At 46.8% G+C, this 23,779-nt stretch overlaps 2 protein-coding genes across 2 annotated transcripts; one reads left to right on the forward strand and one right to left on the reverse strand.

Annotated features, from left to right (window-relative positions):
* Positions 1–3,432: 3,432 nt before the first annotated feature.
* Positions 3,433–5,732, forward strand: LOC133013777 (gonadotropin-releasing hormone II receptor-like). Its single transcript, XM_061080821.1, has 3 exons — positions 3,433–3,954; positions 5,099–5,300; positions 5,371–5,732. Exons 1-3 carry the CDS (start codon positions 3,433–3,435, stop codon positions 5,730–5,732), a joined length of 1,086 nt encoding a protein of 361 aa, XP_060936804.1.
* A 1,032-nt stretch (positions 5,733–6,764) lies between these two features.
* LOC133013778 (immunoglobulin superfamily DCC subclass member 3-like) lies at positions 6,765–22,866 on the reverse strand. The gene is made up of 16 exons (XM_061080822.1): positions 22,818–22,866; positions 19,715–20,020; positions 19,481–19,625; positions 19,084–19,214; positions 18,086–18,223; positions 17,731–17,889; positions 15,111–15,276; positions 14,784–15,034; positions 14,532–14,696; positions 12,967–13,152; positions 12,569–12,676; positions 12,373–12,496; positions 12,192–12,291; positions 8,295–8,368; positions 7,832–7,889; positions 6,765–7,178 (listed from the first exon to the last, which is right to left on the reverse strand). Exons 1-16 carry the CDS (start codon positions 22,864–22,866, stop codon positions 6,765–6,767), a joined length of 2,574 nt encoding a protein of 857 aa, XP_060936805.1.
* Positions 22,867–23,779: the final 913 nt, after the last annotated feature.

A 23,779-nucleotide genomic window follows, 5' to 3' on the forward strand; every position in this document is an offset into this window, starting at 1 on the left:
AACACTGAGACATTTAATTCTGAGTCGATTCTCAGCTTTGTCGTCCAGACGAAGCTTTCAGTGAATAATCACTCGGACATGAGAGAGTTAGCAGCTGAGATGAACTTCAAACACCAAATGCTCTCAGTCAGGCTCCTGGAAACAGCTCCATGTGTTTCTATTGAGTAGTGATGTCCTCGGAGACAGTGTGTGTGTCCTCAGAGACAGTGTGTGTGTCCTCAGAGACATTGTGTGTCCTCAGAGACAGTGTGTGTGTCCTCAGAGTCAGTGTGTGTCCTCAGAGACAGTGTGTGTCCTCAGAGACAGTGTGTGTCCTCAGAGTCAGTGTGTGTGTCCTCAGAGTCAGTGTGTGTCCTCAGAGTCAGTGTGTGTCCTCAGAGTCAGTGTGTGTGTCCTCAGAGACAGTGTGTGTCCTCAGAGTCAGTGTGTGTGTCCTCAGAGACAGTGTGTGTCCTCAGAGATAGTGTGTGTCCTCAGAGACAGTGTGTGTCCTCAGAGACAGTGTGTGTCCTCAGAGACAGTGTGTGTCCTCAGAGTCAGTGTGTGTCCTCAGAGACAGTGTGTGTCCTCAGAGTCAGTGTGTGTCCTCAGAGACAGTGTGTGTCCTCAGAGTCAGTGTGTGTGTCCTCAGAGACAGTGTGTGTCCTCAGAGACAGTGTGTTTCCAGGGGACGTCTCTGTAATATCATGTTGAGATCTTAAATAAACCGATGCTACTGTTTGTTGCTACAGAGACAAACCTATAAAATCCTAATAACATCTGTGCTAACGCAGCTGAATTAATGACACGTGAAACTGAAAAGCTCGATGCTCAGATGCAACACCACACTTCACCACTAGATGTCACTAAGTTCTACACACTGAACCTTTAAAAAGACGTGTAGCCACGTGAGGGACTGATGATTGATGATGTGATTGGTTAATGTGATTGGTTAATGTGATTGATGATGTGATTGATGATGTGATTGGTTAATGTGATTGATGATGTGATTGATGATGTGATTGGTTAATGTGATTGATGATGTGATTGATGATGTGATTGGTTAATGTGATTGATGATGTGATTGATGATGTGATTGGTTAATGTGATTGATGATGTGATTGATGATGTGATTGGTTAATGTGATTGATGATGTGATTGATGATGTGATTGGTTAATGTGATTGATGATGTGATTGATGATGTGATTGGTTAATGTGATTGATGATGTGATTGATGATGTGATTGGTTAATGTGATTGATGATGTGATTGATGATGTGATTGGTTCCCAGGGCTCCCGGCTGCTCCACAGACTCGCCCACTATCAGACGTGTGCGGAGCAGCTGGTCTCTCTCTCTCCTCATGTCAACGCCCTGTGTCGAGTCGTCACGCTGAACCACGACCTGCTGCAACACCTGGTCAGTATCTGAGCCCTGATTGGCTGATTCATACAGCATCAGTCTCACCTGATGACAGAAGAGAGGGGGGGGGGGAGCCGGCAGAGGGGGCAGAAATAAGAAAAGAAAAGAGAGATAGAGAATCAGGAAGATGAACAAAAGGAAAGAAGGTAGAAGAAATAAAAAGAAAAATGAGGAAAGAGATGAAATGATAACACAAAGGAGATCCGTTCACATACAACTCTAACTGTGTGTGTGTGTGTGTGTGTGTGTGTGTGTGTGTGTGTGTGTGTGTGTGTGTGTGTGTGTGTGTGTGTGTGTGTGTGTGTGTGTGTGTGTGTGTGTGTGTGTGTGTTTTAAGGGCGCATCACACCAGGACTCTGCAGTGTGTCCTTCCTCCTCCTCCTCTTCCTCTCCATCAGACTTTGACTCAGTGCGTAAGTCCCTGCGCTGTGTTCAGTGCTGGAGCCAGCAGGTGGCAGCACTGTGCAGATGATTGATTGCTGGAGCCAGCAGGTGGCAGCACTGTGCAGATGACTGATTGTTGTCTTTTCAGTCACTGATACATTTGAACCATTGAGACGCTTCAGACAGAATTCTTTACATTATTTATGATTTCTTTATCACGTCATCGTCATTTCTGATTTAATCTGCTGCAGTTTCATAAAACATCCGATCACGATAAAAGAAATAGATTCTGACAAACATATTAGCTGTAATATATTAATATATTTATCATATTTATCATTTTAACGTTAAATTGAACAGATTTTTCTATTTATGTATCTATGTTTTTACATTGTTTTTGTTCTAATGACTTGTTTTCTATGATTCTTGGATTGAACAGCAGATGGCACTGCTGCTACTTTTATACTTTTGTATGACACTGTGGCTTTAATTGACAAAAAAGTACTTAAATCATTTGAATTGTTTTTACTGAGATATTTTTAAATAAAGCTTTTAATCAAATCAGAAGAACACAATCTTTTCACTTGGCGCCAAGAACCACACATCTCATAATACACAACATAACGCAAAACAGGACATCACAACAGACAACACAATGATATAGAGAAACAAACATCAAGTAACATTAATAACATTAAACAATAACAAATATGACATAAGAAGGAATATTCTCAAAAACAGAACAGTATTTGAGATGATGTAACAGATAAAATGACATCATTACCTGAGTCGTCCTCGCTGTCACTTTTCTTACAAACTTACAAACCACACCTGCTGATGTGAGTCTTTCAGAGTTGTTGAGCCTCATAGCTTTTGGAATTTCACTTGACATCAAGGATTTCCTCATTCTACACCGAAAGAAACCTGATCCACATCAGAGCCTGATCCACATCCCTGTAACCCCTCCCCATCGTATCTCCGCCTCCCCCAGTCCCCGCCCCCTGCTGCACCTCCTCAGTGTCAGTGTTTGGCTGCTGTGAACAGGACCGTGACCCGATCTGGATCAGACCCGTGACCCGATCTGGATCAGACCCGTGACCCGATCTGGATCAGACCCGTGACCAGATCTGGATCAGACCCGTGACCCGATCTGGATCAGACGCTGGTTCTGTTGTGTTGGACTGAAGAGAGAACATGAGACTGTGACCTGAGGGGAACACGTTCAGGTAAGAACTCTGACCGAGACCAGGTCTGAGATCCAGGACTGAGGTTAAGGATCTGCAGAGAGGTGGAAGGTCACATCATGAAAACACACACACACACACACACACACACACACACACACACACACACACACACACACACACACACACACACACACACACACACACATGACAGCAGCTGTGTGGATCAGGTCCTCTTGTCTAAGCTCAGTTTCTCTGTTTTGTTCGTATCTGTAAACTTTAGTAAACAAATACAGGAAATCTTAAGGCAGAAACAGCTCCGTGTGTTTATAAAATCTAATGTTGAGAATAAATGAGCATTTAATCAACGTGTTCACAACCAACAACACAGAGTTCAGTCCATTCGAATGGAAACACGTTTTCTGTTCATCGAACCTCAGTCGAAACTCCTCCTTTTCTGCAGGATGTCAGGTGACTGGTCCCTGTCTCCAGCCAGCGGCTATGTAGCTCCACCCCCTACCAACGTCTCTCAGCCCCGCCCCCTCTCAGACTGGGACGCTCCCAGTTTCACTCGGGCTGCTCAGTTCCGTGTCGGCGCCACCTTGGTCCTCTTCCTGTTTGCGGCCTGCAGTAACCTGGCCCTACTGGCCAGCGTGTGGCGTGGGCGTGGCCGGCGGCTGGCGTCCCACCTGCGGCCGCTGATGCTGAGCCTAGCATCGGCTGACCTGATGATGACGTTCGTGGTGATGCCTCTGGACGCAGTGTGGAACCGGACGGTGCAGTGGTACGGAGGAGACGTGCTCTGTAAACTCCTTTGCTTCCTGAAGCTGTTTGCCATGCACGCCTCGGCCTTCATCCTCGTTGTCATCAGCCTGGACCGCCAGCACGCCATCCTGCACCCGCTGGATGCTCTGAGCGCTCACCGGAGGAATCGGCGAATGGTTCTGACGGCCTGGAGCCTCAGCCTGCTGCTCGCATCACCACAGGTAGATCTCTGGACGTGTTTCTTGTGTTTGACGTGTTTTTTGTGATTGGCGTGTTGGCGTGTTGGCGTGTTTGGCGTGTTGGCGTGTTGGCGTGTTGGAGTGTTGGGGTGTTGGCGTGTTTGGCGTGTTGGCGTGTTGGAGTGTTGGCGTGTTGGCGTGTTGGCGTGTTGGCCAGTTGGAGTGTTGGGGTGTTGGCGTGTTGGAGTGTTGGAGTGTTGGCGTGTTGGCGTGTTGGCGTGTTGGCGTGTTTGGCGTGTTCCATACAGGTAACGAGTCCCAGCAGCAGCTCCGGCTTTAAACCCTGAACATGAAATCTCTTCAGGAATGTTCTGATTAAAAGTGAAGCCCCCCCCTGCTGTGCTCTGCTAGCTGTGCCACTTGGTTTTTTTCAGGAATGCTAACAATGCTAAGATGCTATGAGCTGGAGACAGTGAAGACTATGACGCCCCCATGAGGTGATCAGAGGAACGGGTTCATTGTGCAGAGGAGCAGTTTGTGTGGTGAAGGTGGACGGTTCAGAGGGACAGACACTGGTGTCCTCTGTGGACAGTGGACACCTCTGAAGCTACAGGGCGTCTGTCAACATGCTGTGATGTCACTGATCACACGTGAAAGAATGGGAACGTGGTCCTGAGTTCTGAAGTTTGACCGTTTGGGGAGGGGCGGTTGGTCCCTGTACAAGCCCCCCTGTGGACAAACAGAACCTCCAGTGGAGGATTGTACATGGGGCCAATAAAACAACAGTTCACACTCTGATGAGCTTCATCTTAGGACAGTCTAAATCAGGGGTGTCCAAACTACGGCCCGCAGGCCCACTGCGGCCCGCCATCCATTTTTAATTGGCCCGTATCAAAGTCTAAAAATATAATTGACTATGGCCCACTGTATCGCACTTCTTAGTTTAAAAACTAGGTGGCGCCAAACTTACTCCTGACCTGCCAGCTGTCCCTCAGAACGCTGGCGACATGGACTCCAACCCTAGCCCTAGCCCCCCCGGTCGGTGTCTAGTGGTCCAGTCCTTCCTATATTTTTCTGCAGGTGTCCCTCAGGTAAAAAAGTTTGGACACCCCTGGTCATAATGATCCATCTGGAAAAACCGAGTGAGGAGACTGTCTCTCTAACCTGTCTTTGACCCTGTCTCCAGCTCTTCATCTTCAGGACCATCATGGTGGACGGCGTGGACTTCACTCAGTGTGCGTCTCACGGCAGCTTCAGTCGCCGTTGGCAGGAGACGCTTTACAACATGTTTCACTTCACCACGCTGTACGTTGTCCCCCTGCTGGTCATGAGCTGCTGTTACAGCCGGATCCTGCTGCACATTCACCAGCAGCACAAGAGGGACAAAGGTAACGCACCTGAAACACACTCTAACGCTATGACTTCCCTGATGACATCACTGATGGATTCCCTTCTCAGCAGGAGAATCGTACCTGCGCCGCAGCGGCACTGACATCATCCCCAAAGCTCGGATGAAGACTCTGAAGATGACGGTGGTCATCGTTGTGTCCTTCGTGGTGTGCTGGACGCCGTACTACCTGCTGGGGATCTGGTACTGGTTCCAGCCTGAAATGCTGCGCGTCACTCCCGAGTACGTCCACCACGCCCTCTTTGTATTTGGGAACCTGAACACCTGCTGTGACCCGGTCATCTACGGCTTCTACACGCCGTCCTTCAGGGCCGACCTCGCCGTCTGCTTCCGCCGGTCAGCGAGCGCTGCCGGTGCTTCGCCACGACCTCCAGAGCGACTGCGTGCCAGAGAGCGTCCTCACAGCCAGTGAACAACCGACCAATCAGAGGGTAGGCCTCCACCCACATGAACCAATCGGAGGAAAGATAGATGACGAAGAAATTTCAGTTACAGTTACTTTTTTTAATTTTTGTGACATTTTAAATTTAAGTGATCAATCAGTCACTGATTCTTACTTAATCAATCATATTTATTGAAAATATAAACCTTTTTACACAGCAGCCATTTACTTTGCTCTGATTGGCTGCAGCTTCCAGACCCACTGAGTCATGCTCCGTCATCACCTGTCACATATCAATCATTCTGTGACAGATCAACAGCAAAATGAAGAACAAAGTTTCTGTTTCTACATCAGTTTATTTGGTTTCATGTGTCGACAAATATTCACAAATAGACTTCATCATCTTCATCATCAGAAAAATTCTGTGAATCAGTGACAATAAAAAAACAAATTATTTCATCAGACTTTTATGTAATTTAACATTTGTAAATGTTTGTAAATCTATTTGGTGTAAATCTGTTTAAAATCACATTAAAGCTTTGGGATGTTTGAGTTTTTTTGACATATTAAAAATAAAATGTTTTCGAGAAAAGAAATTGGTAAATTAAAGCATCACTTTTCTCATTGGTTCTAGCTTCAGTCACTAAACAGTTCTTCTAACCTTCGTAAATAACTGATGACGTCATCGTGAAAACTACTAACTGAACGTCATAACATCATGAAAACAAACGTATAGTTCATCAGTTGCTCGACCTTCAGCTGAAAACAACTTTTATCAAATTCTAGAAAAAATTTCACACTTTCATTCAACTACAAGAAAAAGTTAAATTTGAAAACAGGAAAAACATGTAATAATAACAATATTTTCAGTATTAATCATCCAAAACTCTTGTTTTCATTTTGGTAGAATTTCCTCTTCACAGAAAAACCTGAACTGAAAGAATAAAGTTTTGGAAAAAGAAACATTTTTATAAAACATTTTCTGTTGTTGGACTCTGACAGTGACCCTCGACCTTTGACCCTGAGACGTCAACATGTTTCTGCAGATCTGAAAGTCTGAGTTCACGCTCGAGACGTCCCGGGGTCGAGGCGTCCCGGGGTCGAGACGTCCCGGGGTCGAGGCGTCCCGGGGTCGAGGCGTCCCGGGGTCGAGACGTCCCGGGGTCGAGACGTCCCGGGGTCGAGACGTCCCGGGGTCGAGACGTCCCGGGGTCGAGACGTCCCGGGGTCGAGGCGTCCCGGGGTCGAGACGTCCCGGGGTCGAGACGTCCCGGGGTCAAGACGTCCCGGGGTCAAGACGTCCCGGGGTCGAGGCGTCCCGGGGTCGAGGCGTCCCGGGGTCGAGACGTCCCGGGGTCGAGACGTCCCGGGGTCAAGACATCCCGGGGTCGAGCTGCCCGGGGTCGAGACGTCCCGGGGTCGAGCTGCCCGGGGTCGAGACGTCCCGGGGTCGAGGCGTCCCGGGGTCGAGGTGTCCTGGGGTCACTGCCAGCACCAGAGACAGACGCTGCAGAGACATTCAACCGGAACCAGAACTCACAGACTCTGGTTCTCATAATTATAGATCGGTCGGGTTCTTTCTTTCACTCTTTTGGTTTTGACCGTTTGTAAACGGATCCTGACACACGAAGCACAATATCAAAAATACTGAAAAATCACTGAAATATATATTGGTTCAGTTTGTTCTTCGACTCTGAAACAACAGTTTGAACAGTAAAAACTTTTTATCTTTGGGCATCAATCAGCTCGCCTAAAATTTAAAGGTACAATTTTTAATTTTGACGAAACTCTTCAGAAGCTGCGACATGTTCGTCGATAGAAAAGTTTGTAAAGAGGTCAGAGGTCAGGTTTAACACGGCTGACAAGGCTGCACACACCTGCAGGCAGGGGACAGGAAGTGGCTATAGTCCAACAGGAAGTGTCAAACAAAAACAAAGTCATAGGGCAGAGGAGCGAGGGGCGGGGTCAGACAAGCAACATTCAGAGTCTAAGGGAGTCGGGGTCACGTCGGGGTCACGTCGGGGTCACGTCGGGGTCACGTCGGGGTCACGTCGGGGTCACGTCAGGTTCAAGGACAAAGTGGCCTTTTGGTTTCAGGGAGGTGAGCAGCAGCAGGACACTGAGGTCACGCTCTTTGGAGGTAGTTTGGTGGCGAAGCGGGGGGGCAGCAGACCTCTGCGTTCGGACCTGAGGTGAGAAACACTAACGAGCTAAAGCGGAGGACAGGTGACGTCCTCCTCAGACGCCTGCTGACCAGAGTCATAATACATCACTTTGGCTTTGGGCCTCAGCAGGAGGGCGCACGGCGGCGGCGCCCCCTGCTGGCGACCCGGCTCTGGTCAGCCCGGCTGAAGGCCTCGTGGTCTCAGGACGCTCGGCACTGACGGCGACTCAAAAAAATGAAACTAAGAAAAAAGGTTTTGGTTTCAACAGCAAACATCAGCAAGTGATGTCACATCAATCACATGATCTTCATCCTCTTCATCATAATCTTCATCTTCATCAATCTCAGTGTGTCATTATAAAGGGGGGGTGGGGGGGTTGTAAGGCTGTCAGAAGCAGAGGAGCCGACGGGGGGGGGTTATCTAGTGCCTGGGATTGGTTGAAAGGGGGGGGGGTGTTGGTTCAACCATGACCATCACTGGAGGAGGGGCGGAGTCACATCTCTGTGGGAAGAGTAGACGGGTCACAATTAACAGGATGAAAGCCGTGACCATGACGACCATGACGACAAACAAATGAAAACACATGGATAGATCAAAGTGATTATCTGATTGGAGGAAATGTGAATGATGTCATTCATGAGGTCAGAGGGGGGGAGCCATCAAAGTAGCTTAATGTCAATCAAGGCTGGTTCTGTCCAGGCGTTAATAAACCAGTCGTTAATAAACCAGTCGTTAATAAACCAGTCGTTAATAAACCAGTCGTTAATAAACCAGTCGTTAATAAACCAGTCGTTAATAAACCAGTCGTTAATAAACCAGTCGTTAATAAACCAGGCGTTAATAAACCAGTCGTTAATAAACCAGTCGTTAATAAACCAGTCGTTAATAAACCAGTCGTTAATAAACCAGTCGTTAATAAACCAGTCGTTAATAAACCAGTCGTTAATAAACCAGTCGTTAATAAACCAGTCGTTAATAAACCAGTCGTTAATAAACCAGTCGTTAATAAACCAGTAGCTAATAAACCAGTTGTTAATAAACCAGTCGTTAATAAACCAGTCGTTAATAAACCAGTCGTTAATAAACCAGTCGTTAATAAACCAGTCGTTAATAAACCAGTCGTTAATAAACCAGTCGTTAATAAACCAGTTGTTAATAAACCAGTTGTTAATAAACCAGTTGTTAATAAACCAGTCGTTAATAAACCAGTCGTTAATAAACCAGTCGTTAATAAACCAGTTGTTAATAAACCAGTCGTTAATAAACCAGTTGTTGATAAACCAGTTGTTAATAAACCAGTCGTTGATAAACCAGTCGTTAATAAACCAGTTGTTAATAAACCAGTCGTTAATAAACCAGTTGTTGATAAACCAGTTGTTAATAAACCAGTCGTTAATAAACCAGTCGTTAATAAACCAGTCGTTAATAAACCAGTTGTTAATAAACCAGTCGTTAATAAACTAGTCGTTAATAAACCAGTCGTTAATAAACTAGTCGTTAATAAACCAGTTGTTAATAAACCAGTTGTTAATAAACCAGTCGTTAATAAACTAGTCGTTAATAAACCAGTCGTTGATAAACCAGTCGTTAATAAACCAGTCGTTAATAAACTAGTCGTTAATAAACCAGTCGTTAATAAACCAGTCGTTAATAAACCAGTTGTTGATAAACCAGTTGTTAATAAACCAGTCGTTAATAAACCAGTTGTTAATAAACCAGTTGTTAATAAACCAGTCGTTAATAAACCAGTTGTTAATAAACCAGTTGTTAATAAACCAGTCGTTAATAAACCAGTTGTTAATAAACCAGTCGTTGATAAACCAGTCGTTAATAAACCAGTCGTTAATAAACCAGTCGTTAATAAACCAGTCGTTAATAAACCAGTTGTTAATAAACCAGTTGTTAATAAACCAGTTAATAAACCAGTCGTTAATAAACCAGTCGTTAATAAACCAGTTGTTAATAAACCAGTCGTTAATAAACCAGCTGTTAATAAACCAGTCGTTGATAAACCAGTTGTTAATAAACCAGTTGTTAATAAACCAGTCGTTAATAAACCAGTTGTTAATAAACCAGTTAATAAACCAGTCGTTAATAAACCAGTCGTTAATAAACCAGTTGTTAATAAACCAGTCGTTAATAAACCAGTCGTTAATAAACCCGTCGTTGATAAACCAGTTGTTAATAAACCAGTCGTTAATAAACCAGTTGTTAATAAACCAGTCGTTAATAAACCAGTCGTTAATAAACCAGTCGTTGATAAACCAGTTGTTAATAAACCAGTCGTTAATAAACCAGTTGTTAATAAACCAGTTGTTAATAAGCCAGTTGTTAATAAACCAGTCGTTAATAAACCAGTCGTTAATAAACCAGTCGTTAATATACCAGTCGTTAATAAACCAGTCGTTAATAAACCAGTCGTTAATAAACCAGTCGTTAATAAACCAGTCGTTAATAAACCAGTCGTTAATAAACCAGTTGTTAATACCAGGCGTTAATAAACCAGGCGTTAATAAACCAGTCGTTAATAAACCAGTCGTTAATAAACCAGTCGTTAATAAACCAGTCGTTAATAAACCAGTCGTTAATAAACCAGTCGTTAATAAACCAGTCGTTAATAAACCAGTTGTTAATAAACCAGTCGTTAATAAACCAGTCGTTAATAAACCAGTCGTTAATAAACCAGTCGTTAATAAACCAGTAGCTAATAAACCAGTCGTTAATAAACCAGTCGTTAATAAACCAGTCGTTAATAAACCAGTCGTTAATAAACCAGTCGTTAATAAACCAGTCGTTAATAAACCAGTCGTTAATAAACCAGTCGTTAATAAACCAGTCGTTAATAAACCAGTCGTTAATAAACCAGTTGTTAATAAACCAGTTGTTAATAAACCAGTCGTTAATAAACCAGTCGTTAATAAACCAGTCGTTAATAAACCAGTCGTTAATAAACCAGTTGTTAATAAACCAGTCGTTAATAAACCAGTTGTTGATAAACCAGTTGTTAATAAACCAGTCGTTGATAAACCAGTCGTTAATAAACCAGTTGTTAATAAACCAGTCGTTAATAAACTAGTCGTTAATAAACCAGTCGTTGATAAACCAGTCGTTAATAAACCAGTCGTTAATAAACTAGTCGTTAATAAACCAGTCGTTAATAAACCAGTCGTTAATAAACCAGTTGTTGATAAACCAGTTGTTAATAAACCAGTCGTTAATAAACCAGTTGTTAATAAACCAGTTGTTAATAAACCAGTCGTTAATAAACCAGTTGTTAATAAACCAGTTGTTAATAAACCAGTCGTTAATAAACCAGTTGTTAATAAACCAGTCGTTAATAAACCAGTTGTTAATAAACCAGTCGTTAATAAACCAGTTGTTAATAAACCAGTCGTTGATAAACCAGTCGTTAATAAACCAGTCGTTAATAAACCAGTCGTTAATAAACCAGTCGTTAATAAACCAGTTGTTAATAAACCAGTTGTTAATAAACCAGTTAATAAACCAGTCGTTAATAAACCAGTCGTTAATAAACCAGTTGTTAATAAACCAGTCGTTAATAAACCAGCTGTTAATAAACCAGTCGTTGATAAACCAGTTGTTAATAAACCAGTTGTTAATAAACCAGTCGTTAATAAACCAGTTGTTAATAAACCAGTTAATAAACCAGTCGTTAATAAACCAGTCGTTAATAAACCAGTTGTTAATAAACCAGTCGTTAATAAACCAGTCGTTAATAAACCCGTCGTTGATAAACCAGTTGTTAATAAACCAGTCGTTAATAAACCAGTTGTTAATAAACCAGTTAATAAACCAGTCGTTAATAAACCAGTCGTTAATAAACCAGTTGTTAATAAACCAGTCGTTAATAAACCAGTCGTTAATAAACCAGTCGTTGATAAACCAGTTGTTAATAAACCAGTCGTTAATAAACCAGTTGTTAATAAACCAGTTGTTAATAAGCCAGTTGTTAATAAACCAGTCGTTAATAAACCAGTCGTTAATAAACCAGTCGTTAATATACCAGTCGTTAATAAACCAGTCGTTAATAAACCAGTCGTTAATAAACCAGTCGTTAATAAACCAGTCGTTAATAAACTAGTCGTTAATAAACCAGTTGTTAATAAACCAGTCGTTAATAATTGTTAAATTATTAATTCACTCACACTACTGGTTACCAGTGCCCGTATTACGTTCAGCCACTTTGATGGAGTACGCCCCCCCCCCCGATGTGTGTGTGTGTGTGTGTGTGTGTGTGTGTGTTTGTGTGTGTGTGTGTGTGTGTGTGTGTGTGTGTGTGTGTGTGTGTGTGTGTGTTTGTTACCTGGCTGAGCTCGATGTTTTCAGCTGTGTGACCTTTAGGATCTCTGACATCATTCAGGGTGGGCGGAGCATCCCAGCTCGCTGCCTTCCTACAGAACAAACTGAAAATAGAAAAATGATGAAGATGATGAAGATGATGAAGATGAGGAAGATCAAGGTGATGATGAGGATGAAGGTGTTACCTGCGTCTGTATCCCAGCAGGATGAAGATGATGCAGCAGAGCACGCAGGCGAGGCCACTGTGGACGCCGACCAGCAGGGCGGAGACAGATCCATGGGACTGATCACAGTGACAGGTCGGACCAGCTGAGACACACACACACACTAGTTCAATAGAGGTCAGGGGTCAGAGGTCAGAGTTCATGGGTCAGGGCCTACCTGCTGCTATGTTTCCTCCCTGGTCCAGAGACACGAGGCGCCGGTTGGCTGGACTGTCGCCGTTTCCATTAAACGCCACCAGCGTGACATCATACACCGCTGCAGGTTCTACAGGAAGGAAGGACACACAGCCAATTGGAAAGGGTTCAGGGTTAGCTAGCTAACGGCTAACGGCTAACGTCCTCGGTCCTTGTGCTGCAGAGGAACCAGACTCCAGTAGAGCCCCCCCCCCCGCAGAGCGACCACATCCTGCTGTCATCTCCACCATCGTGTTGCTGTTGTTTGGTTAATAATTCAATTTGGTTTATTGACCTCAGTGGTCAGGCTGAGGTCAGGGGTCACGCTGACCTCAGGGGCCACAGGAGGTCAGCAGGAGAGACCTTTGCGTTGGCACTCACCCAGGTGGGACACGGTGTGTGTGTTGATGTGGGCGGGGAAGGTTTCCTGTCCCTGGACGTTGGGGCTGGAAACCCTGCGGTACTCCAGTCTGAAGCCCTCCAGCTTCCCAGGCACCGGCTGGTCCCAGTACACCTGCATCGCTGTCTGGTTCAGAACCTTCGTGAAGAAACTGGGAGAAGTGGGAACTGTGGGACGAAAGAGACACAGAGATAAAGAGACAGAGGGACTCAGAAGCAGGAGGACAGACAGGAGGATGGAGTCAGGACATGGGGACAGATCAGGACATGGGGACGGATCAGGACATGGGGACGGATCAGGACATGGGGACGGATCAGGACATGGGGACTGTTGGTATTTCAAACTTTTTAACTATAGTCTGTGGCTGACACAACTCTAAACAAATAAAGATAGAAGCATTTCAAATTATATTTGTACTCTAAACATATAAAGATATAAGTAATTTTAGTTAGACATTATGCCTTGTACAAATGATTTAATAATAACCTTTTCCTTCCTAATGTTTAATCTACGAATTAGAATGTATAGGCGTCACATTGTTGTTGCCTGGATTTGGTTTAGTCGTTGAATGTCTGTACAAACAGAACGTACAGATGATATAGCAGAAATAATCATCTTTTCATTCTCAGACTGGTCTCACAGCTGATAAAGTTCTGGAGGTCAGACAGAGCGACTCTGTTGACTTCATTCTGTTCCGTTGTTTTGGTTCAGTTGTTGCGAATGTTTACACAGTCAGGTTTGTTTTGATGTAGCTGAAACATAATATTCTTTTCTCCGATTGTAAACACCTTTGGCCCTCATTGCATCTGGTGGGTGAAGGACATTTATGAAGTAAACAGGTTGCCTAGCAACTATAGCGTCATTGGGAGTGTCTTCCTTTTCACTTCCGTATTCCAAAAGCCAGGAGGATGGATTACGCCTGCGCACGAGGAGGAGGAGGAACGAAGATCTACTGTTATAAAATAGACAGACACGGATGTTCATGGCGCTCTGATGCAACTAATGTACTGGAAGCTCATTGCTTTACTGTAACCTGTTCATTGTTTCTAAATAAATACTTTGATTGAGCACACTGAGTCGTCTTCTCTTAAAGCAGGGGTTCCCAAACTTTTCAGCCTGGGACCCCCAATATAACGGTGCCAGAGACTGGGGACCCCCAACGACACTGGAGGTGGTTTATAATGTTGCGCACAGCCACGCACATGCACTATGCGTGCGTGCGTGCTTGTGCATGTCTGCTCAGGTAGCCTCTCCTTCTCCGCTAGCCTGTCCTGTTCCTGTGGCCTCCTCCATTTGTTTGGTATTAACCAACGTATATATATTATACAATAATTATATATTTATTTTTTTTATTTTTTTTTATAAAAAAAATAAAATAATTGTATTTTTTTTTGGAATGGGGACGGAGTCAGGACATGGGGACGGATCAGGACATGGGGACGGATCAGGACATGAGGACGGAGTCAGGACATGGGGAAGGAGTCAGGACATGGGGACGGATCAGGACATGAGGACGGAGTCAGGACATGAGGACATGGGGACGGACCTCCTCCCAGCGTGGTGGCTGTGATGCTGCTGGACCTCTGACTTCCTCCCTGGGCGGAGTATGCCTTCAGGTAGAGGTCGTAGGTCGTGGCCTCCTCCAGGTGGTTGAAGCTGTGGGTGAAGACGCTCTGACTCACGGCCTCCTGCAGCTCGGCGCCGTCCGGCTCTGAGGACACACAGGGGACATCAGGTCAACGTCTGTCCTCACCCAATCACAGAGAAGGATTCTTGTAAACACATGAACCGATCGGACCTCCGAGCCGGCGCAGGTGCAGAACGTATCCGATGATCACGTGACCGGCGTGTTCCGGCGGCTGATCCCAGGTCAGCTGCATGCTGCTGGAGCTGAGGGGCGTGGCCCGGAGCCCGCTGGGGGCCGCGGGGACACCGGGCCCCTGGCTGATGGCGAGACGAGCGCTGGCCTGGTTGGTCCCGGCGCTGTTCTCAGCGATGCACTGGTAGATGGCCTCGTCCTCGGGCGTGATGGACGTGACGGCGAGCGTCCTGCAGGGGGACACAGAGACGTTAGGGACTCGACCTTGATGACCTCACTCCTACCCTAAGTCTCTCAGGCTCTCACGTGTTTCCGTTGGTCAGCTTCACGTTGCCGCTGGGCGTCAGCAGTTTGCCGTTCTTCAGCCAGATGAGGTGCGGCTCAGGGACGCCAGACGCCGTGCAGCTGAAGACAGCGCTGCCCCCTGCTGGTCTGGAGACAGACTGAGGCCACTGCACAAACTCTGGAGGAGCTGAACAAATAAATAAAAACGATGTAGTTACTTACTTTAGATAATAATATAAAACAGAGATTTTGTGTATATGTACACACATGCATTCATATAAATTATATGATTAGTATATATTATTTGTTATAGTAAAGTTGTGTGTCTGTAAAATGTTCACATGTGGTTTATATAAAAGTTTGAATAATTTACTGAACTGATGTTATCTAGTTGTCTAGAGAGAGAGAGAGAGAGAGAGAGAGAGAAAGACAGACAGAGAGAGAGAGAGAGACAGAGACAGAGACAGAGACAGAGACAGAGACAGAGAGAGACAGACAGACAGAGAGAGAGAGAGAGAAAGAGAGAGAGAGAGAGAGAGAGAGAGAGAGAGAGAGAGAGAGAGAGACAGAGAGAGAGAGAGAGAGAGAGACAGACAGAGAGAGAGACAGAGAGAGAGAGAGAGAGACAGAGAGAGAGAGAGAGAGAGAGAGACAGAGAGAGAGAGAGAGAGAGAGAGAGACAGAGAGAGAGAGAGAGAGACAGACAGAGAGAGAGACAGAGAGAGCGAGAGAGAGAGAGAGAGAGAGAGACTTGGTTTATCTACTAAAGATGTGATGATGTCATTAAATGAGTTTGTGTGAAATCATGTGAACTTGAACTTGTCTGTGACCTTTGACCCCTGAACACATTTTGCATCAGACAGACAGGTGCTGTCTCGCCTCCACTCTGTCTCCACGGTAACAAAGAGTCTGTGCCCTCGATTAACCTCCTCATGCCCCGCCCACTGCTCTTCTCAGGGGGGTCAGAGGTCAGGTGAGGAAAGGGGGGAGGGGTGAGGGGGGTGAATAGAAGCTATTTATCAATGAGGAGGGGGGGGGGTCATCAACAGAGAAATAAAGTTGATTTGTGAAGGAGGCGACAAACACACAGACACACACACCTCGAGTTCAACAGCAAAACACACACACACCAAGTTCAACAGCAAGACACACACACACACAAGCACCCCAACAGTAACACACACACACACACACGCACCCCAACAGTAACACACACACACACACACACACACGTCAATAAACCAGAGGACTCATCTGAGCTGAAACGTTTCTTCTCTAAACTTTGAGGAACAACTCAGTGAAAAGTAAGAACCACTCGTTTGTGTCTGTTCATGTGGTTGTGTTGGGATGTGGATCTGCTTCTGATTGTGTTGTGGTTCTGGTTCTGTTTGTGTTGTGGATCTGGTTGTGTTGTGTTGTGGTTCTGGCTCTAGTAGTGTTCTGGTGGTGTTGTGGTTCTGGTTGTGGATCTGGTTGTGGATCTGGTTCTGTTGTGTTGTGGTTCTGACTCTGGTAGTGATCTGGTGGTGTTGGGGTTGTGGTTTTGGTTGTGTTCTGGTTCTGGTTGTGTTGTAGATCTGGTTGTGTTGTGGATCTGGTGGTGTTGTGGTTCTGGTTGTGGATCTGGTTCTGTTGTGTTGTGGTTCTGACTCTGGTAGTGATCTGGTGGTGTTGGGGTTGTGGTTTTGGTTGTGTTCTGGTTCTGGTTGTGTTGTAGATCTGGTTGTGTTGTGGATCTGGTGGTGTTGTGGTTCTGGTTGTGTTGTGGTTGTTTTGTGGATCTGGCTTTGTTGTGTTGTTGGTCTGGATGAAGTGCTCTTTGTGAAGTGTGACTCTTCACATGCTAATCCTTATTCTAATGAAGCTCAGTCTGAGACACAGACACACAATGAGCCTGTGTGACCTCTGACCCCTCTGACCCCACCCCCAGTGATCTGCAGCTGGAGCGAACTATATATATATATATATATATTTATATATATATATATATATATTTATATATATATATATTGAATTATATAAATTATCTAGGATATTGAAACATGTATTATAATGTTATTTGTGGTGTACAAATAGATAGATTGATACTTTATTGAAATTATTGTGTGTAACTCTCACAGTTTCTATCCACACAGAACTCTCAGATTAGTGCCACAATTACTGTGAATTAATATTATTTTAGACACATATTATATTCACATACATTTTTTACTGCACATCTCATAGTCCTATTTATTTATTTTATTCATTGCAATGCAATTTGTACGCTTGTCTCTTTTGTCGTCTTTTGCCTTTTTCTTTGCTCTTTGTGAAATTGCCCTTGACATGCTGCTGTAACGCATAATGTGATTTAATAAACATGTATAATATATATTATCTATGATACATAAACATTTATTATAGATGTTATCTATGATTTATAAACATGTATTATCATCAGAACTTCATTCACAGCTCAAGAACCAACTTTTCTCTTTTGCCTTCGACGGGAGACGTCAGGTTCTATAAATTAGCTCCTACATTATTTATTTAATATTGTTTATGTATTCCAGTGTTTGTCTGGATCTCTGTGTGTACATGGTTATATGTGTGTATTGTTTTAAATGTGCTACATGAAAGACTGGACTTGTGTGTGAGTCACCTTGAACCACGAGTCGTCCGAGCGCCGTTCTCCTGGAGCGACTTCCTGGTCGGTTCGCCGAACAAACGTAAACTCCTGAATGTTGCAGCGTCGCATCGGAGATCATCAGGTTCCCTGTTCCCAGAACCTGGATCCCCTCCACCCCCATGGAGCGGCCATCTGCACACACACACACACACACACACACACACACACACACACACACACACACACACACACACACACACACACAGACACACACACACACACACACACACACACACACACACACACACACACACACACACACGTGATCAGAGCAGGTGATATAAACAGCGTTCAGGTGTTGTTGAGTTTCACGGTGGCGTTGTGTTACCGAGGCGACTCCAGGACACGATGGGCCGGGGGTTGCCCGTGGCGATACACTCCAAGATGGCCGTCTGGTGGACGTTGATGGTGAGGTTCTGAGGTCCGGACAGGATGACAGGCTCCTGGTAGATCCTGGATCCTGCAACTGGACCCAAAGAAACCAGAACCTTCATCAGCACAGACACCACATTAACCTGACTCTGCCCTCAGTTTGGTCTGTCAGACTCTCTGCCCTCAGTTTGGTCTGTCAGACTCTTTGCCCTCAGTTTGGTCTGTCAGACTCTCTGCCCTCAGTTTGGTCTGTCAGTCTCTCTGCCCTCAGTTTGGTCTGTCAGACTCTTTGCCCTCAGTTTGGTCTGTCAGACTCTCTGCCCTCAGTTTGGTCTGTCAGACTCTTTGCCCTCAGTTTGGTCTGTCAGACTCTCTGCCCTCAGTTTGGTCTGTCAGTCTCTCTGCCCTCAGTTTGGTCTGTCAGACTCTTTGCCCTCAGTTTGGTCTGTCAGACTCTCTGCCCTCAGTTTGGTCTGTCAGTCTCTCTGCCCTCAGTTTGGTCTGTCAGACTCTTTGCCCTCAGTTTGGTCTGTCTGTCTCTTTGCCCTCAGTTTGGTTTGTCAGACTCTTTGCCCTCAGTTTGGTCTGTCAGACTCTTTGCCCTCAGTTTGGTCTGTCAGTCTCTTTGCCCTCAGTTTGGTCTGTCAGACTCTCTGCCCTCAGTTTGGTCTGTCTGTCTCTTTGCCCTCAGTTTGGTCTGTCAGTCTCTCTGCCCTCAGTTTGGTCTGTCTGTCTCTTTGCCCTCAGTTTGGTCTGTCAGACTCTTTGCCCTCAGTTTGGTCTGTCAGTCGCTCTGCCCTCAGTTTGGTCTGTCGGTCTCTTTGCCCTCAGTTTGGTCTGTCAGACTCTCTGCCCTCAGTTTGGTCTGTCTGTCTCTTTGCCCTCAGTTTGGTCTGTCAGACTCTTTGCCCTCAGTTTGGTCTGTCAGTCTCTCTGCCCTCAGTTTGGTCTTACCAGTAACAGACAGCTGTGCCTCGTGGCTGTATCGAGTGTTGGCGATATTTGAGGCGACACAGCGAAACAAGCCGCTGTCTTTTCGCTGAACGCTGGTGATCTGCAGGACGCCGTTAGGAAGCAGAGTGTACCTGTGTGTAAATATACATGAACAGATGTATTAATACATGTTTTAAATGATGTTAACATCAACAACACGTCTGTTTGAATCATTTGTATGATCTATAAATATAATGGTAAAATGATATGCACCTTACCATATATCGGCCCTACTTTTTTTTTTAGGTGTATATTTTTATATATATATTTTGGATATTCAACTCGATATTCTATTTTTATTTTTTGTTTGTGGAATATTTTGAGCATTGCTAGTAGAGAAAGATGTCTGAGTACATACCGGGGGTCCTCTGTACTCAGTGGGCGTCGATCTCTCTGCCAGGTGATGTTGGCCTCTGGGATTCCATGCACCTGACAGGTGAGTCTGGACACGCCCCCTTCATCCACAGCAACGGACTCTGGGTGAGACAGGAACTTAGGGAGGACTTGGGGAGACGGGGGAGACAGGGGAGACGAGATGAATATCTAGTGTTTGTGTTGCGTATGTTTGTGTGACCTGTTTGCAGGGACTCACATGCGAGCTGGACTCGCGCCTTGCGGCTGATCAACATGCCGTAGCGGTTCTGCGCGGCGCAGTCGTACTCGCCGGCGTCCGTCTCGTTCCGCTCTCGTCTCTTGGAGAAGTTCCTGATGAGCAGCGTGCCGTTGCCGAGCACCGTTGCCTTGACGCCAGCTGCCAAGGGAACGCCATTCCTTCTCCAGGTGATGGAGATGGGCTCCTCCCCCTCTACCCGACAGTCAAGCATCAGGGGGCGGTCCCGCACCGCAATGATATCATTGGGTTCTTTTAGGAAGGCCAGCTCTGAAGCTCCGCCCACACCTGAGGAGGAGATAGACTTTCACATTGAGGAACTTTTAAACAATATTTGTAATGAAACGTTTAAGCTCTACTGATGCATGTTGTTATTATTATTATTATTATTAACAACAGAAAATACTCACTGAGTGAAATGATGAAGATGAGAATGATGATGAAGATGATGTGTGTCATGTGACTGGTCCTTCAAAGGCTCATGGGAAATATGATATATATGAAAGATATGAAGAAAAGCAGAAGCCACAGATTTTATATCAAAACAAAAACATTCAGTCACGACGTCATCGAGACCCCCTCACCCCCCCCTCCTCCCTCAGGCAACATTGTCCCCCCCCCCAACCCCCCCACCCCCACCACCTTCCTCCATCTTGTTCTCGCCCCAGCTGGTCTGTGGGAGAAGGACAACCCATGATGTCAGCCCCCCCACTGACCCCCCAAAGACCTCCCCTAGACCTACCCCCCCCCCCTCTACTTTCTATAGTGTGAATGACAACAATGACCCCCCCCCCCCCATCCTGCAGCTGCTTCACTTTTATAATTCATTGACTTTTTATTTTGTTCCAAGTTCAAGTTCAATTGGACAAGTCCTCCCAGTCCTCCCAGTCCTCCCAGTCCTCCCTGTCCCCCAGTCCTCCCAGTCCTCCCAGTCCTCCCAGTCCTCCCAGTCCTCCCAGTCCTCCCAGTCCCCCCAGTCCTCCCTGTCCTCCAGCTCCCAGTCCTCCCAGTCCTCCCAGTCCTCCAGCTCCCAGTCCTCCCAGTCCTCCCAGTCCTCCCAGTCCTCCAGCTCCCAGTCCTCCCAGTCCTCCCAGTCCTCCAGCTCCCAGTCCTCCCAGTCCTCCCAGTCCTCCAGCTCCCAGTCCTCCCAGTCCTCCCTGTCCTCCCAGTCCTCCAGCTCCCAGTCCTCCCAGTCCTCCAGCTCCCAGTCCTCCCAGTCCTCCCAGTCCTCCCAGTCCTCCCAGTCCTCCCAGTCCTCCCAGTCCTCCCAGTCCTCCCAGTCCTCCAGCTCCCAGTCCTCCCAGTCCTCCCTGTCCTCCCAGTCCTCCCAGTCCTCCCAGTCCTCCCAGTCCTCCCAGTCCTCCCAGTCCTCCAGCTCCCAGTCCTCCCAGTCCTCCCAGTCCTCCCAGTCCTCCAGCTCCCAGTCCTCCCAGTCCTCCAGCTCCCAGTCCTCCCAGTCCTCCAGCTCCCAGTCCTCCCTGTCCTCCCAGTCCGCCCAGTCCTCCCAGTCCTCCCAGTCCTCCCAGTCCTCCCAGTCCTCCAGCTCGTCCTCCCAGTCCTCCCAGTCCTCCCAGTCCTCCCAGTCCTCCCAGTCCTCCCAGTCCTCCCAGTCCTCCAAGTCCTCACAGTCCTCCCAGTCCTCCCAGTCCTCCAGCTCCCAGTCCTCCCAGTCCTCCCAGTCCTCCCAGTCCTCCAGCTCCCAGTCCTCCCAGTCCTCCCAGTCCTCCCAGTCCTCCCAGTCCTCCAGCTCCCTGTCCTCCCAGTCCTCCCAGTCCTCCCAGTCCTCCCAGTCCTCCCAGTCCTCCAGCTCCCTGTCCTCCCAGTCCTCCCAGTCCTCCCAGTCCTCCCAGTCCTCCCAGTCCTCCCAGTCCTCCAGCTCCCAGTCCCCCCAGTCCTCCCAGTCCTCCCAGTCCTCCCAGTCCTCCCAGTCCTCCCAGTCCTCCAGTTTATGTGTGAAGAACTGGATGAAACTAAACTTGTTTCAGTTAAATGACGAAGTCAAATAAAAACCTTTGTGATTTTTCATCTTGAGCCTCAACGTCCTCTGATGTTGGACGAGAAGCATCGAGACAAAACACTGAAGTCATGTCCCCAACATCTGCTGGTAAACTGTGCAAAAGACACCAGGACGTGAGGACGTGAGGACGTGAGGACGTGAGGACGTGAGGACGTGAGGACACCAGGACGTGAGGACGTGAGGACATGAGGACATGAGGACGTGAGGACGTGAGGATGTGAGGACATGAGGACATGAGGACACCAGGACACCAGGACGTGAGGACACCAGGACGTGAGGACGTGAGGACACCAGGACGTGAGGACATGAGGACGTGAGGACACCAGGACACCAGGACACCAGGACGTGAGGACGTGAGGACGTGAGGACACCAGGACGTGTCTCTGCAGGTTTCATCAGACGCCTCCATCTGGGTCCTCATTATAAAACTGGACGGGGGGGTGTAGAGCAGACGGTCCCCCCCCCCCCCCCCCCCAAATCCCTAAAATCCTTGTCGACCCTTAAAGGTCGTCAGAGGTCATGAGAGCCTGGGTTCAGCAGCCCTCCCTCTCTGTGGTCTATTGTCGCACGCCCAGACTCGTGACCGTGAATTTCATGAGCCCCCCCCCCTGAATTTCATGAGACCCCCCCCCCCTGAATTTCATGAAACCCCCCCCCCACACACACACAATAATGGTTCTGACTCTCAGCTCCTCCACAACCAGAACCTTCAAGAACCACAGAAACCCAACGCAGCTGAACCTCTGAAGAACCTTCTGAAGAACCTTCTGAAGAACCTTCTGAAGAACCCTCTGAAGAACCTTCAAACTCTTAGAGCCAGGATTAACAACTTATTGTCATAGGACCTGAGGACACACACACACACACACACACACACACACACACACACACACACACACACACACACACACACACAGTGTGAGGAGACTAATTAACTCACCTGAACCTGAAAGTCTTGACCCACAAACAGCCCATAGAAGTTGTGAGGAGACAAAAAGTCATCACAATGATGGTATTGGAGACACACACACACACACACACACTAATCATAATAACAACATGTCAGACCTGAGCAGCAGATCATCATCATCATCATCATCATCATCATCATCATCATCATCATCGTTTGGCTCCGCTGCATCTTCATGATTCTGTTAAATCCAAATCATCAGAAACATCCAGAGGTTCATCACAGATCTTCTTCCTCTTCCTCTTCCTCTCCTTCTTCTCCTCCTCGTTCTCCTCCTCGTTCTCCTCCTCTCCTCGTCCTCCTCACTATGATCAAACTGACCCTCAGTGACTTACTGTGGGGCGTGGTCTCCAGGAGGGGTGGAGCCAGATGGTTCACAAGGACCGGGGGCGGGGTCACTCGACCTGGATGAGAGGAGAGATGGAGCAGATGGAGGAGGGATGGAGGAGATGGAGGAGAGATGGAGGAGATGGAGGAGAGATGGAGGAGATGAGAGGAGAGATGGAGAAGATGAGAGGAGAGACGGAGAAGATTAGATGAGAGGAGAGATGGAGGAGATGGAGGAGAGGAGAGATCGAGCAGATGGAGGAGAGGAGAGATGGAGGAGATGGAGGAGAGGAGAGATGGAGCAGATGGAGGAGGGATGGAGGAGATGAGAGGAGAGATGGAGAAGATGAGAGGAGAGACGGAGAAAATTAGATGAGAGGAGAGATGGAGGAGATGGAGGAGAGGAGAGATGGAGCAGATGGAGGAGGGATGGAGGAGATGAGAGGAGAGATAGAGAAGATAGGATGAGAGGAGAGATGGAGGAGAGGAGAGATGGAGAAGATTAGATGAGAGGAGAGATGGAGGAGATGGAGGAGAGGAGAGATCGAGCAGATGGAGGAGAGGAGAGATGGAGGAGATGGAGGAGAGGAGAGATGGAGGAGATGGAGAAGATTAGATGAGAGGAGAGATGGAGGAGATGGAGGAGAGGAGAGATGGAGGAGATGGAGGAGAGATGGAGGAGATGAGAGGAGAGGAAAGATGGAGGAGATGGAAGAGAGATTGAGGAGAGGAG

Source organism: Limanda limanda, chromosome 11 (genome assembly GCF_963576545.1).
Source record: "Limanda limanda chromosome 11, fLimLim1.1, whole genome shotgun sequence".
Lineage (NCBI taxonomy): Eukaryota > Metazoa > Chordata > Actinopteri > Pleuronectiformes > Pleuronectidae > Limanda > Limanda limanda.